The 15,322-nt window shown below is 41.1% G+C and overlaps 2 protein-coding genes across 4 annotated transcripts in view; one reads left to right on the forward strand and one right to left on the reverse strand.

The window, feature by feature from the left end:
- The window catches only part of si:ch211-195b11.3 (uncharacterized protein LOC100334344 homolog), a 56,038-nt gene extending 54,277 nt beyond the window's left edge, over positions 1–1,761 (forward strand). For both annotated transcript variants that reach the window (XM_051934008.1, XM_051934007.1), the window contains exon 4: positions 1,210–1,761. In XM_051934008.1, the coding sequence (XP_051789968.1) occupies positions 1,210–1,273 (64 nt within the window). In that variant the 3' untranslated portion in view covers positions 1,274–1,761. The remainder of the gene's footprint in view (positions 1–1,209) is intronic.
- A 2,180-nt stretch (positions 1,762–3,941) lies between these two features.
- The window catches only part of sil1 (SIL1 nucleotide exchange factor), a 28,851-nt gene continuing 17,470 nt past the window's right edge, over positions 3,942–15,322 (reverse strand). For both annotated transcript variants that reach the window (XM_028812956.2, XM_051934003.1), the window contains exons 8-10: positions 10,989–11,085; positions 5,978–6,142; positions 3,942–5,553 (exon numbers count right to left, since the gene is read on the reverse strand). In XM_028812956.2, the coding sequence (XP_028668789.2) occupies positions 5,191–5,553; positions 5,978–6,142; positions 10,989–11,085 (625 nt within the window). In that variant the 3' untranslated portion in view covers positions 3,942–5,190. The remainder of the gene's footprint in view (positions 5,554–5,977; positions 6,143–10,988; positions 11,086–15,322) is intronic.

The following is a 15,322-nucleotide window of genomic DNA, read 5'->3' on the forward strand; positions in this document are numbered from 1 at the left end:
CTGCAGCCACCATTAAAAACCTCGCACTATTCCATCCATTGAACTTGTGTGGTGCTGTGGTGTCACCCGTTGCATGGCTGCACTCAGATCCTAATCTGGGAACCCAAGTTGGTTTATCGTGTGGTATATATACGCACACACACACAATCTCATGTTACTTACCCAATGTAGTTTTGTAGTGGCAGCTAAGAAAAAAATTGCAATCTCATGTTTTAATACAGAATGGAGAGTAAATAAAATATAAAACAGTTTGCGTTCTGGGTCCTCCCTACGTGGAGAACGCTTTGAGGAGCTAGAAAAGTGCTCTATAAACGTAAAGAATTCGGATTATTATTAAGCCAAAAGTGACCACAGCTGTGCAGTGGCAAACAATTTGAAAAATGTCTATGGAAACAAAGGGGGGAAAAAAAACAATAAATCTTGTGTTACTCGTGGCACCAAATCCACACATCAGTTACCCAATTGTATGCTCAAAACGCGTGTTTTTTTGCTAAAATATTGTTAAAGGAGGTGAGTTTGTTGATCATCCAATCTGCAGTGGGAGGAAGAAAAGAAGTGTTAGAATAGAGCGCCACCCAGTGGATCTGCGAGGACTTACTAGCACAGAGCCTTTAAGCTCCACCCAAGACACATGTGACAGTAGACACTTCTGGAATAATCAGCACAGATCATAAACGGGAAATGTAGAGCCTCATGGGAGTTACGTTTTGAACTGAAGACTGGACTCTTGACCAACAAATTCAGGGGGTGATGGGTCTTCAGTACAAAATGTGACCTCCAGGAGGCTCGGGCTTTTCTATTTATGTCCACCAAGCATTTTGGAAATAACAATTTAACATTGTTTTAGCAAAAAAAGACATGCGTTTTGCACATTTTGAGCATACAACTGGATAACCAACATGTGGCTTATGTGACATGAGTACCGGGAGGTTTTCTTTTCGTCTTTCGTGGGCATTTTTCACAAAGCTTGCCATTATACAGCACTGGTCATTATTGACTTCCCAAACTTTTTTTTTCTCTTCATTTTGCACAAAACAAACGTGAGATTAAATGTTTTTCTCAGCCACCACTACAAACTACATGGGGTAAGTAACAGAATTAAAAAAATGATTTTAAAAGGAGTAATCCCTTAAATGAAAACAAGTATAGAATTTACATTCCCCTTTCCACTTATTTAATCAAGCTGTTCTATTTATTTCTCTTTTTCAGGGGGAAGATCAAAATCAAGAACCGTGGAGAGTGCAGGACATTACTAACCACCAGTTCTAAGTAAAAAAGAAAAAAAAAAACAAAACAATGTATTTCATAGAGAATCAAGTGTGTAGCTGAATAAAAACACAATCACTCCAGCCGGCCCGAGTGTGAATCGCATTCAAGTGAGTAAAGAGGCACCGCGCTCTCCGTCACCTGTAAATGAGCAGCGCCCAACGTCAAAACGAAAAGACGCAGGCCATAGAGGGTGGGGGCTGAAAGCAAAAAAGACAACCTCGGCTCAGACCAAGGGGGCTAGGTTACAAACGTTCTTTTACCCAATTCATCCATGACTAAACCACTCTACTCTGTTGGGCCCTTGAGCAAGGATAGTGAATTCAAAGCAGAAGTTGCTAACTTGAAGATTACCGTTGAGCTGAGACGTGGAACACTTGGAGTAACAAACCCAAAGACATCAGATATGAAGAGCGCTAGAGCTGCGTCATTTGAGAGATGAATTCATAATCTCGGGTGGTCTACTGACGCACATAGGGCCTTCAATGTTGGTGACTGGACCCCAACCCCCCCCCACCCCCCCAACAACAACGCAGCTGACCAGGAAACAAACGTCACAAAATGGTGATGGGACACACATATAAATAAGCAATTGTAACATAATATTAACTTGTAATTAAATTCTCAACACAAAAACACCCATGCACTCCCTAACACGTGAAGCCTACATCAAGGTGTCAGAAACTGTATTTAAAAACAAGAGGAAATGTTTTTACTGCCAGGCCACCACAGTGAACATTTGCAAACTGAGATGCCGTGTGGTTTGTAAGTCCACAGCAATACACGATTTGTCCCAATCTGTAACTGACGTGTGGTGCTTATGGCAAAGTCTTGAATTTATGCAGGTCACAGCAGAAATGAACATCCATCAGACTGGATGACAGTCCGGAGTCACCATGTTTTTGAGAATGTGGTCTCACCTTCCTGTTATCAGCAGTCATGGTCTTCATTCCAGATCAAGGCAGCCCCACTGTTATGAAGAGCTGCCACTTGAATTATTATGGCTTGACTGACTCTGTCCATTTTTCTCTGACGTCTTTTATTAACTGAACTGCTGCTCACTCCCAGTTTTTTCTTTACTGAACTATTAATCCATCCAATCATCCATTTCCTAACCTGTTTATTCAGTGCGGGGGTCACAGAGTCCATCCATCCATTCCTGAAGTCACGTCACCCAGTAGCACTTGGGGGGGGTTTGGGGCTCTTCTGATGGCATCAACTGCACAACAAGAACCAGTCCTGGGCAGGATGGCAGCAGCAGCAGCCCATTCTATCAATGCATTGTCACCACAGGTCATTTTAATTCAACAAATGTCCAGAAACGTTTTTACAATCACCATTTTTGATTTCGATGAAACTTAGCAAATGAAGTACACCTGTCCTTTCCTGAGCCACACAATACCTTTTTAACTTTTCAATGAGCCATAGCTGAGCCGTGTAGCTTTGATAGGAGAAATAAAAAATTATAACAGTTCGTAAAAAAACGCTCCACATGACCATTTTTATGCCATTGGTGGTGAGGTTCCTATACGACAAGGGGAAGTTTTTAAAACATAAACGAGAAACATTTCAGAGTAGATATGTTAACGTCAATGTGTGAAATTAGGCATTGTGTAGAATGCCTTGGAAATCTATAGAATGACGAAAATGGGACGTCAAATTATGAAACAATTAAAATTTCAAACAATTCCTAGACCTTGTATGCAATGCCAAAAGGCAAACCATCTATCCATCCATCCATCCCGCTATATCCTAACTACAGGGTCACAGGGGTCTGCTGGAGCCAATCCCAGCCAACACAGGGAACAAGGCAGGAAACAAACACCGGGTAGGGCGCCACAGGGCACACACACTAGGGACAATTTAGGATCGCCAATGCACCTAACCTGCATGTCTTTGGACAGTGGGAGGAAACACACGCAGACACGGGGAGAACATGCAAACTCCACGCAGGGAGGACCTGGGAAGCGAACCCGGGTCTCTTAACTGCAGCAGCGCTACCACTGCGCCACCAAAAGGCAAACCAGCAAAGTATAAAATATTTCCGCTCATTTGGTCATTGGTCATGGAGGATGTGACAAAACGTTGAAAGAACTTTCACCCAAGTACAAGAACATTAAATGTCATGATGTCAAACCGTACATTCACCTTTGTGGCGCTGAAGCCAGTGGTTTTTTCAGATTTCAATTCCCATTGCCAGGTCACTATCATAGATTTTCAGTTTTTTTCAGTAAGGAAGTCCTGTACTTTATTTTGGTTTTCTTTTTTCATTTTCATATACAGTACGTCTTGTTCAGTAAAGGCCTCTTCCTGACTCAGTTTTCATACTTTTCCTAAAGAGTATTTGTCATTCTGTATAATGCTTAGGTATTATATACAATGCACAGGGAAAATAATATAGCATATTAAAGTAGCACATACATTTCATGCTTTGCCTAAAAGTGTCACACATTCTATAAATTTCCAAGGCATCCTATACAATACCTGCTTTTCACACATTGCCGCTAACAAATATAATTCATATGCTGGGTTTCATCAAAATCTGAACTAATGATGCAAAAACCATTTGTTGAACTGAAACAGAATAACCCCTATATATTTATTTTGTAAACAATAATAAAAAATGCATAAAGCACCATTACTTGGATGATTTTTAAATATGTAAAAAAATAATATCAAGCACAGCATAATTTATTAAAGCAAAAGAAGTCATACAACCGATTGCCACAAACCGGAATAAAGCAAATTAATTACATAGACTAATCCAGGGTTTTCAAGCATCTCCAACACAAGGAAATGCACACTGAAAAAATCCACAATCCACGTTTTCTCTGATTTCATTTGATGACAGGATATCAGCCTCCCATATAACCAAAATGTCACATCTGAACACCATGAATCCCTCTTACTGAAAGGTTCTGCACAAACCGTGAAGAATTTTTGAATGAAGACATTTTGGTTAAAAACCTGCTGATTATTTCTATGGCCTTAATGTAATTCTGGTTTTGTTATAAAATCTACTTTACAGAATGGACCAGAAAGCTGCTCTGATTTGGTGAATAAATAAAAGCATAAGCTCCCAAAACAAAAGTTGAAGGTGAAGACCGTTTCACATACAGTCATAGGGGTAACTGACCAGGATTTGGTCTCCCATGGGTCAAGTGTACGACTGCTACTTTACGCTGTAGTTTAAAGTTGACCACAGGGCTGTGATGGCAGTTCTGGAGTGCAGCAATTTAAAATCATGAAATGGGAATAACACCCATAAGGGAACTACAGCTAGATTATGTCTGGACAACACAATGTTACTTTAATGGAGATTGCATTCACTACTCTTTTTAGTGATTTAAGATCCTCAAAGAAGGTCTTCAGTCTTTCAATCCACAGTCTCAATTTCACAGCCAAGTTTTGTCAAAGGTTCACTGACAAGAATAAGGGTGACCAGGTAAAGACATGAGTGTGAAAAGAAGTGTGTGACCAATACAGCAAGTTACTGACACGCACGCACGCACGCACGCACGCACGCACGCACGCACGCACGCACACACGCACACACACACGCACACACACACACACACACAGGGAGGGATTCTGGTACAAGTCTTAGTGGTGCACATCATTGGTTTTACTTCATTAAAAGCACTCCATGTTCCCTATACTCCCTGCACTGGGCACATGTATGAGCAGCATTCACCACGTTTGGTGTTTTCTCTGTTGTGTATAATGATGGACAGACTGCGACAAACCTCAGAAACGAACACTCCCTCAAAAAACTAATGTGGATGAAACTGAATGTCAGCTTCATCAACATTATTTAAACGTATAAACAATTAATTATCATTAAAGGGGTAACATTTGCAGAGAACTCTTGCATTTCCAAATTTGTGACCCCATCTTCTGTGACAAAAGTCTATCTGTCCAGTGTTACCTCAGCTTTCCAAGAACACTTTCAACCAATGCCAGCAGTTCACCAAAGTAGCCATCGTCTTCTCCGTGCTCCCGCTCACTTTCTGCTAGTGCAGTGTACTGTTCTTGGATGGAAGTTAAAAAGCTGGCCAGCCCACTATCCTGGCGGTAGAAGTCTCTGCATGGCGTCATTATTACAAGGATGGAACGCAGAGCCTTCTCACGCATGTCATGCTCTGGGGAGGCCAACAGTTCAGGGACGAGGTTGCACCAGCCTTGCTCAGACAACAGGGGCAGAAGTGCTACCTGAGAGTACTGCCGCAGCCGCTCTTCATGAGAGGCATCTGGGACAGCATCCAGTCCAGACTGCGAGATTAGCTCCTGCAATGATACATACACATCAGGTCAAATGATACAGTTTTAAAAATGGTGCAAAGAATTTAATAGTTCGGGAATACATCCCACCCATTTGCAACACTCTTATCTAGTTCAGGGTAAACGACAGCCGGTGCCTGTTCCTGCAGCACTGGGAGCAAGGAACACATCAACCCTGGTCATCACTCCTACCCAGGTCATGTGCACTCATTCATAGGGGCCACAACTGCTGGATATGGGATTTTAAAGGAAAACCCAAGCAGACATGCGGTAAACGTATCAACTCCTCAACAAAAATGACATTTTCCTCCCCATTAGTGATGAGAAGATGAGACACACATTTAAAAAACAAAAACACAAGTTTAACAATGGAGACCAGAGAACATCAACGGAAGTCAAAACCTACCAAGGATCCCACTACTCCACTCACCTTCTCAATGATCATGTCATACAGCAGAGTGACTACACGCACACGCAGGGACTCACTCCCACGAGAACGAAATAATGCCGTCAGCACCTGTAATCCCCCCAACTTCAAGAAGTGCTGTTGTGCAAAGGGGAAGTGACGTAGAAGGGAGGCCAAAGCAAAGAGTGCCTGCAAGACAAACATGGGATAAATACATTTAAAGCCCCCCACACCTGACAACCCCACCACCACAGGGAACATGCATCAAAATATACATAAAATATATACAACAGTAAACTGATTAACTGGCAATATGGCAGCAGGGACAACACTTAGATTCCAGTTTAGAGTCAGATAAGAGAGTGTTGTGTGTGAATGTCCTGGTAGGTGGATGGGTATGCTTACTTGCACTGAAAGAATCCCATCCTGGGAGCAACATACCGTATATACTCGTGTTTAAGTTCTTCCGCAGATAAGTTGGGGCTTGATTTTACAGTATAATGTCTGGTATTTTACAATGTCGGTCGTATAAGTCGAATGCGGAAAACTCACGCTATTGGTCCAAGAGATTATGATATGCTAACGCCCACCTGAGAGAATAACCACGGAGCACACTGCCTTTTTTTCCCCCATGTATTGTGCCTACGTGACCACACAGTAATACCTGAATAATTCTGAAGCAATGTTTGCACTGTTCTATGTTTTTTGTATCTCACACCCTCATACTCCTTTATCGTAAGAGCATCCCTTATCTATGATGGAGCATTCGATCAGAAAAAAACATGAAGCTGGTTTTAAATTAAAAGTCATCGAAGTGGTGAAAGAAATTGGTAACTGCGCTGCTACAACAAAATTCAATGTGTCTGAGAAACTGATATGAGATTGGAGGAAGCAAGAAGATGTAAAACAAAACAAAAAAAAAATGTAAGTGTTGTATTTTTGAACAGGCGTATAAGTCGAGGTCTGATTTTATGATTAATTTTTCGGGTTTCAACACCCGACTTATACGCAAATATATACGGTATGCCTTGTGCCCTTTTCAGGTTATGACTGAACCAGTAACGGCGCACTGCACTGAGCATTCCTAGTTTTCAGACTCTTTCTCTGTACATTTAGCATTCATTTGCTCAGAGGTTGATGCACTTGCTGCTTCCTGAGCAGCTCTTCTTTTCTCCACCCAAGCAGCCCGATTCTTCTCTTCTATCGACGGCATCTTTTTGCGTTAAAACTGATTAAGTCAGTGTTTGTGTTGCAATTACTTAGTATGTTTTCCTTAATTTTTCACTTAAGCTGGCACTTAAGTCTTCAATCTGCCTCAAGAATGATTTAAGATATGAAGAGGTAGGGGAAGTGACGGCGAAGGTGGTAGGGATGAGAACGGCGCCCGTACGCATGCACTGCACGGCCGCCCTGCTAGCCCCTGCCGAGAGTTATTTCTACAATAAAATAAAAATAAAAAGAGGAATAACCTTGGAGTTCAATCATCACCCCGAAAGCAGATAGTAGACATCACGCAGTATATGTGTATCAAATATCAGATCAATAGGTTTACGAGCTACAGGTGATTTAAAATCCTGGACAGACAAACGAACAGCCATGGTAGCATATTATATAAGAAGACAAGAAGACACAAAAATTAACAACCTTCATTTACACACATTAAGAGAGCCGATATCCCCATAAAAAACAAGCAGGCACCAAGAAACATTAGAACACTCTAGACGAGAACAGGCCAATCAGCCCAACAAAGCTCGCCAGTCCTATCCACTTATTTCTTCCAAAAAAACCTCAAGTCGAGTTTTGAAAGTCCCCAATGTCTTACTGTCTACCACACTACTTGGTAGCTTATTCCAAGTGTGTATCGTTCTTTGTGTAAAGTAAAACTTCCTAAAATTTGTGCGAAATTTACCCTTAACAAGTTTCCAACTATGTCCCCGTGTTCTTGATGAACTCATTTTAAAATAACAGTCTCGATCCACTGTACTAATTCCCTTCAAAATTTTAAACACTTTAATCATGTCACCTCTCAATCTTCTTTTGCTTAAACTGTAAAGGCTCAGCTCTTTTAATCTTTCCTCATAATTCAACCCCTGTAGCCCTGAAATCAGCCTGGTTGCTCTTCTCTGGACCTTTTCTAGTGCTGCTATGTCCTTTTTGTAGCCTGGAGACCAAAACTGCACACAGTACTCAAGAAGAGGCCTCACCAGTGTGTTATAAAGGTTGAGTAGAACCTCCTTGGACTTGTACTCCACACATCAAGGCGCTATATAACCTGACATTCTGTTAGCCTTCTTAATGGCTTCTGAACACTGTTGGGAAGTCGATAGCTTAGAGTCCACTATGATTCCTAAATCCTTCTCGTAAGGTGTGCTCTTGATTTTCCGACCGCCCATTATGTATTCAAACCTAACATTTTTACTTCCTATGTATAATATTTTACATTTACTGACATTAAATTAAATTAATTTAATTTAATTAAATCAGTCTGTCGTGGTGAAAAAGGAGCTGAGCCGCAAGGCTCAGCTCTCAATTTACCAGTCGATCTATGTTCCTACCCTCACCTATGGTCATAAGCTATGGGTAGTGACCGAAAGAACGAGATCGCGAATACAAGCGGCTGAAATGAGTTTCCTCCGCAGGGTGTCTGGGCTTTCCCTTAAAGATAGGGTGAGAAGCTCAGTCATCCGGGAGGGGCTCAGAGTAGAGCCGCTGCTCCTCCTCATCGAGAGGAGTCAGATGAGGTGGCTCGGGCATCTGATCAGGATGCCTCCTGGACGCCTCCCTGGTGAGGAGGCCCCGGGGAAGACCCAGGACACGCTGGAGGGACTATGTCTCCCGGCTGGCCTGGGAGCGCCTTGGGATTCCCCCGGAAGAGCTAGAAGAAGTGGCCGGGGAGAGGGAAGTCTGGGCATCTCTGCTCAAGCTGACCCGACCTCGGATAAGCGGGAGACAATGGATGGATGGATGGACATTAAATTTCATCTGCCACAAATCTGCCCAAGCCTGTATGTTATCCAAGTCCTTCTGTAATGATACAACGGATGCCAAATTATCTGCTAATGCAACTGTCTTGGTATCATCTGCAAACTTAACCAGCTTGTTACTTGTATTCCTATCTAAATCATTTATATATATATTAAAACAATCACAGATAAAACCAATCTGAAAAGTACAGTACAATATCAATCAGATAATAGCAGCAGTAATAGTGGTGGTGGTAATCTGGAGTTTTTCTTCAGCAGGATCTTGTTTGTGTGTTTTCTTAATTTGGACTGTTTTTTCATGTCATTAATATTCTCTATTGTCATGATGGTGGCAAAGTCTGTGCTGTTTCGGATTTTTCTTTTGTTGCAGACACCACCAGGTTTGTGGTGTCAATGGTGTTCAATTGCTACATTATTACATAAATTTTTAAAAAGTTGGCAGCTTATTTATCTACTCCTCCAAAAACTTTTCCATTACTCTGCCGACCAGTTATTGTTAGTGGAAGCAAAAAGGTATTTCAGTGAGGACTTTACATTTCCCTTGTTTGATGATGCATCTGATTTAGTGTTTCTGGCTCTGACAAAAGCTTCTTATATTCTGACCCTTCTTGAACTAAGCCACCGTCTATCCCTTAAGACACTCACATTTCTTGTCTGTTTCTGCTTTTTGTCTCTCACTGCCATTATAAAATAGTAGTAGTAGTAGAATTGTTACATGACCATAATACGGCGAAATTCTTATCTGTTTGTCCAACCAATTACAAGACATTGTAGACACCAGGATAAATAAGAATTTGCTAAAATATAAGCTTGTCATCGTATTTAATAGAAAACATAAATTAGCTAACAGACAATCCCACATTGTCTCATAGGTCACACGTTTAAATACTGTGAAAGACTGCGTCACAGGTGAGAAATCACACAGAGCCATCCTCACAATGACTGGCTGGCTGCAAATTTGGGGCCTTAGAGTCATAAACCCCAATTGAGTTAGAAGGAAAATCCCTTTCTTCAAGTGAGAAAAAGAAGACTTCAGATTTCTAACTGCAACTGTAAGGATGTCTTACTACGCAGCAGCCACTCCCTCTCTGTTCACCCTCATTACAGAGTGCCTGGCTTAAAAAGATTGCCAGGGGTAACAATGGCATAGGACTGCATCAAGTCTCAAAACATCGCAAAGAGAAAAACTGCCAGCAGTGGCTTTGACATGCATAGATGCAGCATAGGTGGATGTAAGGTTACCAGTGGAGAAAAGTGAAAACTATTCTGGAAAGAATACTGAAATGTTTCCCAAAGAGGACAAGTGAGTGAGATACCGGACATGTTGATGAACGTCCAGGACTGTAAGTCAAAACTTAAGATCAGCTTGCTTCTCTAACACAAACAGGATAGAAGATACCTGAAAAAACCTAGCTTTACTTCAGGCCAGCTAGTGATTGGAGGTTCAGGGTCATCAGGGACCTCTACTTGCAGTTGTAGCCTGGTATACTTGTCACACAATTTGGGATGATCAAGACTTTGAAATGGTTTCCAGAGCTTGAAGAGAAGTAAGGTTGAGAAAGGGGTTTAAAATCAGTCTCAAGTCTTAAACACGCACATTGGGGTTTGAGTCAGGAGGAGACGGAGACAAACTGTTACTATGGGGATGACTGACCGTGGTCTGTCACCGGAGGTCACCAACCACCGATCAGATAGGCAAAGAAAGTTTAGATATTTTGTCTTTTACGTTTCTCTTTATGTTCATCTCTCCCCATTTATTTGTGACTTTGTTTATTTTACATCCTTGGTGTTATTCTGGGTGTGAAATGCTCACAGTATTCACCTTGATGACAGAAAGATGGTACAGCAGAACACAAAAAAAAAAAAAAAACATCTTTTAATACACCCAAGTAATACCTGAAAACCTTTAAATAAATGGGATATGTATGTTAATGAATTAGAGTTTTCAAAAGGTTAAAAAATGCTCTCATTTAAAACAAAATACCTGAAATTTAACAAATAATGTTATTAAACAAGTGAATTTCAATGAGGCAGTGATCAAATTCATTTACCTTCTTCTTGACAGGCAGAGGCTGATCAGTACCTAGTAAAAGAAGCAGTTTCTGCAGCGCTCCTCCTTCCATTGCTTCCACTTGAACCCGTGGGTTACTGAAGGCAGGTTAGGAAGGAAAAAAACGAAATGTAATTAACCAGTTTATCTGGAAACAGCTTATACTGTAAAAAGGGCTGGGCACATCGTATCAGCTGCAATGCGTACCTCATAACCTTTGCCACACACGTGTGCATGGTAGGCGGTCAATGGGCTTAACTAACTGTAAAATGCCGGGTCGGGGGATGACAAAATGCACCAACGTCTTTTCTCACTCCTCTGCAGATCATCAGAAGGAAAGCCTACTTAAACCCAACACCCAAACAGATTCTATGTCCGGCTCCAGTCCCCGCCCTGCTTCTGACCTCACTTCCGCCTACAGCCATCTGGACACTCCTCTTCCTCCCCTCTGTCTATAAAGCCAGCTCATTGCTGTCCCCCAGTCATTCCCATCCCGGACTTGGTTGTTTGAGACTACTCTCTATTTCTTTCAATTCATCTCTGAGACAGTATTGCTAATCTACTTGGTGGAACCCCAAACGTTTTTCTTTGTTATTGTATTTCTTTCACACCTTATACAGTCCAAGCATTTTAAACAATATCAAAACTCCTTAACAAAATCTGATGTACAGCACTATGAAACACCACCACTCAAATGCAGCATATAATTAAGAAATGTAAGATTAGTTTAGGAGTTTAAATCACCCACCATTTAAACACGATCTTAACACACTAATTAATATTTTTAAATTCTATTCATTTTTTGAAAATGGTCAGTCCAATTTTTAGGGTTACATCAGGCCAAAATCTTACCTAGCAGCATTGGATTCAAGGAAGAAACCAATCACAAGGCAGGAAATGTTATGATTACCGTATATACTCACGTTTAAGTTCTCCCGCAGATAAGTCGGGACTTGATTTTACAGTATAATATCTGGTATTTTATAATGTTGGTTGTATAAGTCGAATGTGGAAAACTCACGCTATTGGTACAAGAGATTATGATATGCTAACGCCCACCTGAGAGAGTAACCATGGAGTGCACAGCCTTTTATTTCTATGTATTGTGCCTACGTGACCACACAGTAATACCTGAACTATTCCGAAGCGACGTTTGCACTGATTTGTGTTTTTTGTATCTCACACTCTCATACACCTTTACTGTAAGAGCATCCCTTATCTAAAATGGAGCGTTCAATAAGAAGAAAATATGAAGCTGGTTTTAAATTAAAAGTTGTTGAAGTAGCGAAAGAAATTGGTAACTGCACTATTGCAACAGAATTCGATGTGTCTGAGATACTGATACGAGATTGGAGGAGGCAAGAACATGTAAAAAAAATAAATAAATAAATAAAGAATTAAGTGTCGTATTTTTGAACGGGTGTATAAGTTGGGGTCAGATTTTATGATCAATTTTTCGGGTTTCCAAGACCAGACTTATATTCAAATATATACAGTAATTTCTTTCATTTTTCTCACACCTACTTGGAGGTATTTGGGACAATTTACACATCTTTTATGACACCTATAGAATTCAATTCTGATATTTATTTGGGGACTCAAGATTTCATGAGAAAGTGTATTATTTTTAATGCTATGCCGAGAAATCACAATTCCCCGGGGTTACGCTGTGTGTAATTTCGGAGCATCCATTACATTGTATGCAAGTCTGGAAAGTTATTTTCAACAAAATGTTTTTTGGTGCCTTTCTGGTTAAAAGACTTCAATTCTGAGCTATTGCTTTGCCCCTTGTTCTGGCATGATTCCTGGTTAACGATCCTTACAGGACTCTCTTGCTTATGACTTTTTCAGAATCAGATTTATTGGCCAAGTATGCAAGAATACAATGAATTTGGACTACGACTAAACCTATATCTCATCAAAAATCTCAAGAGAAGCTGCCAAATCCAATACAGAACTCTGGACTTGGGATGTTTCTAAAGAGAAGAAAGCAAATAAACTATACAACGTACTTAAATTTGAGAATCTCATTTTGTAAGACAGAGTTCACAACAATTATCCATCCAGCCAAAGCAAGTCATAGCAGCACAGGGTGCAAGGTAGAGAAAAACTCTACACAGTGCAATAGTCTGTCATATGGCAGACTCCACACTCACAATTTCACAAACATCAGGGGCCTCATGTATAAACGGTGCGTAAGCACAGAAATGTTGCATACGAACCTTTCCACGCTCAAATCGCGATTTATAAAACCTAAACTTGGCGTAAAGCCACGCACATTTCCACGGTAACTCATACCTTGGCGTATGCAATTTCTCTGCTCGGTTTTGCAGACTGGCGGCACCCAGCGACAAAGCAGTGCTACTGTTCCTGTGTGGTTACCTTTTCTTAGATCCACATCCACGGCGGCGGCTTTATCAAATACACTGAAATTAACCGCATATCGTTCATAAATTTAATGCATCTGATTGTAATTAACCTGTAACAATATAATGGTCCACAGAATGGTCAAACTACTGTTCCTGTGTGCTCATCCTTTCTTTCTTAGCTCCACATTCCTGACGCGGCTTTATAAATACACTGAAATTAACTGCATATTGTTTATTAGTGTAATGCATCTGATTGTAATTAACCTGTAGCAATATAATGGGCCAGGGAATAACCATAGTACAGTAATCCCTCCTCCATCGCGGGGGTTGCGTTCCAGAGCCACCCGCGAAATAGGAAAATCCGCGAAGTAGAAACCATATGTTTATATGGTTATTTTTAGAATGTCATGCTTGGGTCACAGATTTGCGCAGAAACACAGGAGGTTGTAGAGAGACAGGAACGTTATTCAAACACTGCAACCAAACATTTGTCTCTTTTTCAAAAGTTTAAACTGTGCTCCATGACAAGACAGAGATGGCAGTTCTGTCTCACAATTAAAAGAATGCAAACATATCTTCCTTTTCAAAGGAGTGCAAAGCAAGCAGTCAAAAAAAAAATCAATACGGCTTTTTGGCTTTTAAGTATGCGAAGCACCGCCGGTACAAAGCTGTTGAAGGCGGCAGCTCACACCCCCCCTGTCAGGAGCAGGAAGACAGAGAGAGAGAGATAGAGAGAGATAGCGAGAGACAGATAAAAAAAATCAATACGTGCCCTTTGAGCTTTTAAGTATGCGAAGCTCCGTGCAGCATGTCCTTCAGGAAGCAGCTGCACACAGCCCCCCTGCTCACACCCCCCTACGTCAGCGCAAGAGAGAGAGAGAGAGAGAGAGAGAGAGAGAGAGAGAGAGAGAGAGAGAGAGAGAGAGTAAGCTGGATAGCTTCTCAGCCATCTGCCAATAGCGTCACTTGTATGAAATCAACTGGGCAAACCAACTGAGGAAGCATGTACCAGAAATTAAAAGACCCATTGTCCGCAGAAACCCGCGAAGCAGCGAAAAATCCGCGATATATATTTAAATATGCTTACATATAAAATCCGCGATGGAGTGAAGCCGCGAAAGGCGAAGCGCGATATAGCGAGGGATCACTGTATTCCAAATACCACAACTGCTTTAGCGTTGTTACGCTCACTGCATCTTGTTCTTCTTTTTGCTGCTCCCGTTAAGGGTTGCCACTGCGGATCATCTTTTTCCATATTACTCTCACTGCACCACTCGGAGTATTTATATCACTGTATCTGAGTGTGAATCACAGCAGCAGATGATCGGAAAGAGAATTATCGGTATACAGTTTCAAGTACACACTACCTCAACCACGGCAAAAAGCGTCAAAGCCTTTCCTGTACGGACCTCGCGTTTCAGAAACGGTTTCATCCCAAGAACTATAAACGCACTCAATCAGTCCATCAAGTGCTCCTTGTAGAACTGTTTGTACTTATAAGTACAATCACCTCACTGTAAACTTACACTACAGTTATAATATTGCACAACCTGCGCTACTTTATAAAGCGCGTATGATGACAATATCATTTTTAAGATGAAATGCAGCAAAATATGTTGCTTATAGTATACAGATAAAACTTTAACTTCATTTAAATAATCTGTATTGTTAATAATTAAACATGGGAGGACACGGTGCCGCAGTGTATAGCTAGTTCAAGGATAGCTCCTGCCTTGCGCTGTACTCTTGCTGGTGCTGACGCGACACTGGAAGGATAGACGAATAGAATAATTAAACATGTACTACGAAGATATTTCAATGTTCCTTAAAAGTTTTGAAGAATCGGCGTTCTAAGCTTACAAATTATTTAGCTGATTGTGTGGCGATTGGAGAAAGAAAAGCAATGACAGGAATTGGAGGTTAGTACGTTTGAAAGAGACAGTACTTCTGTAATAAATTATTTCAT

Source organism: Erpetoichthys calabaricus, chromosome 11 (assembly GCF_900747795.2).
Source record: "Erpetoichthys calabaricus chromosome 11, fErpCal1.3, whole genome shotgun sequence".
Taxonomy (NCBI): Eukaryota; Metazoa; Chordata; class Cladistia; order Polypteriformes; family Polypteridae; genus Erpetoichthys; species Erpetoichthys calabaricus.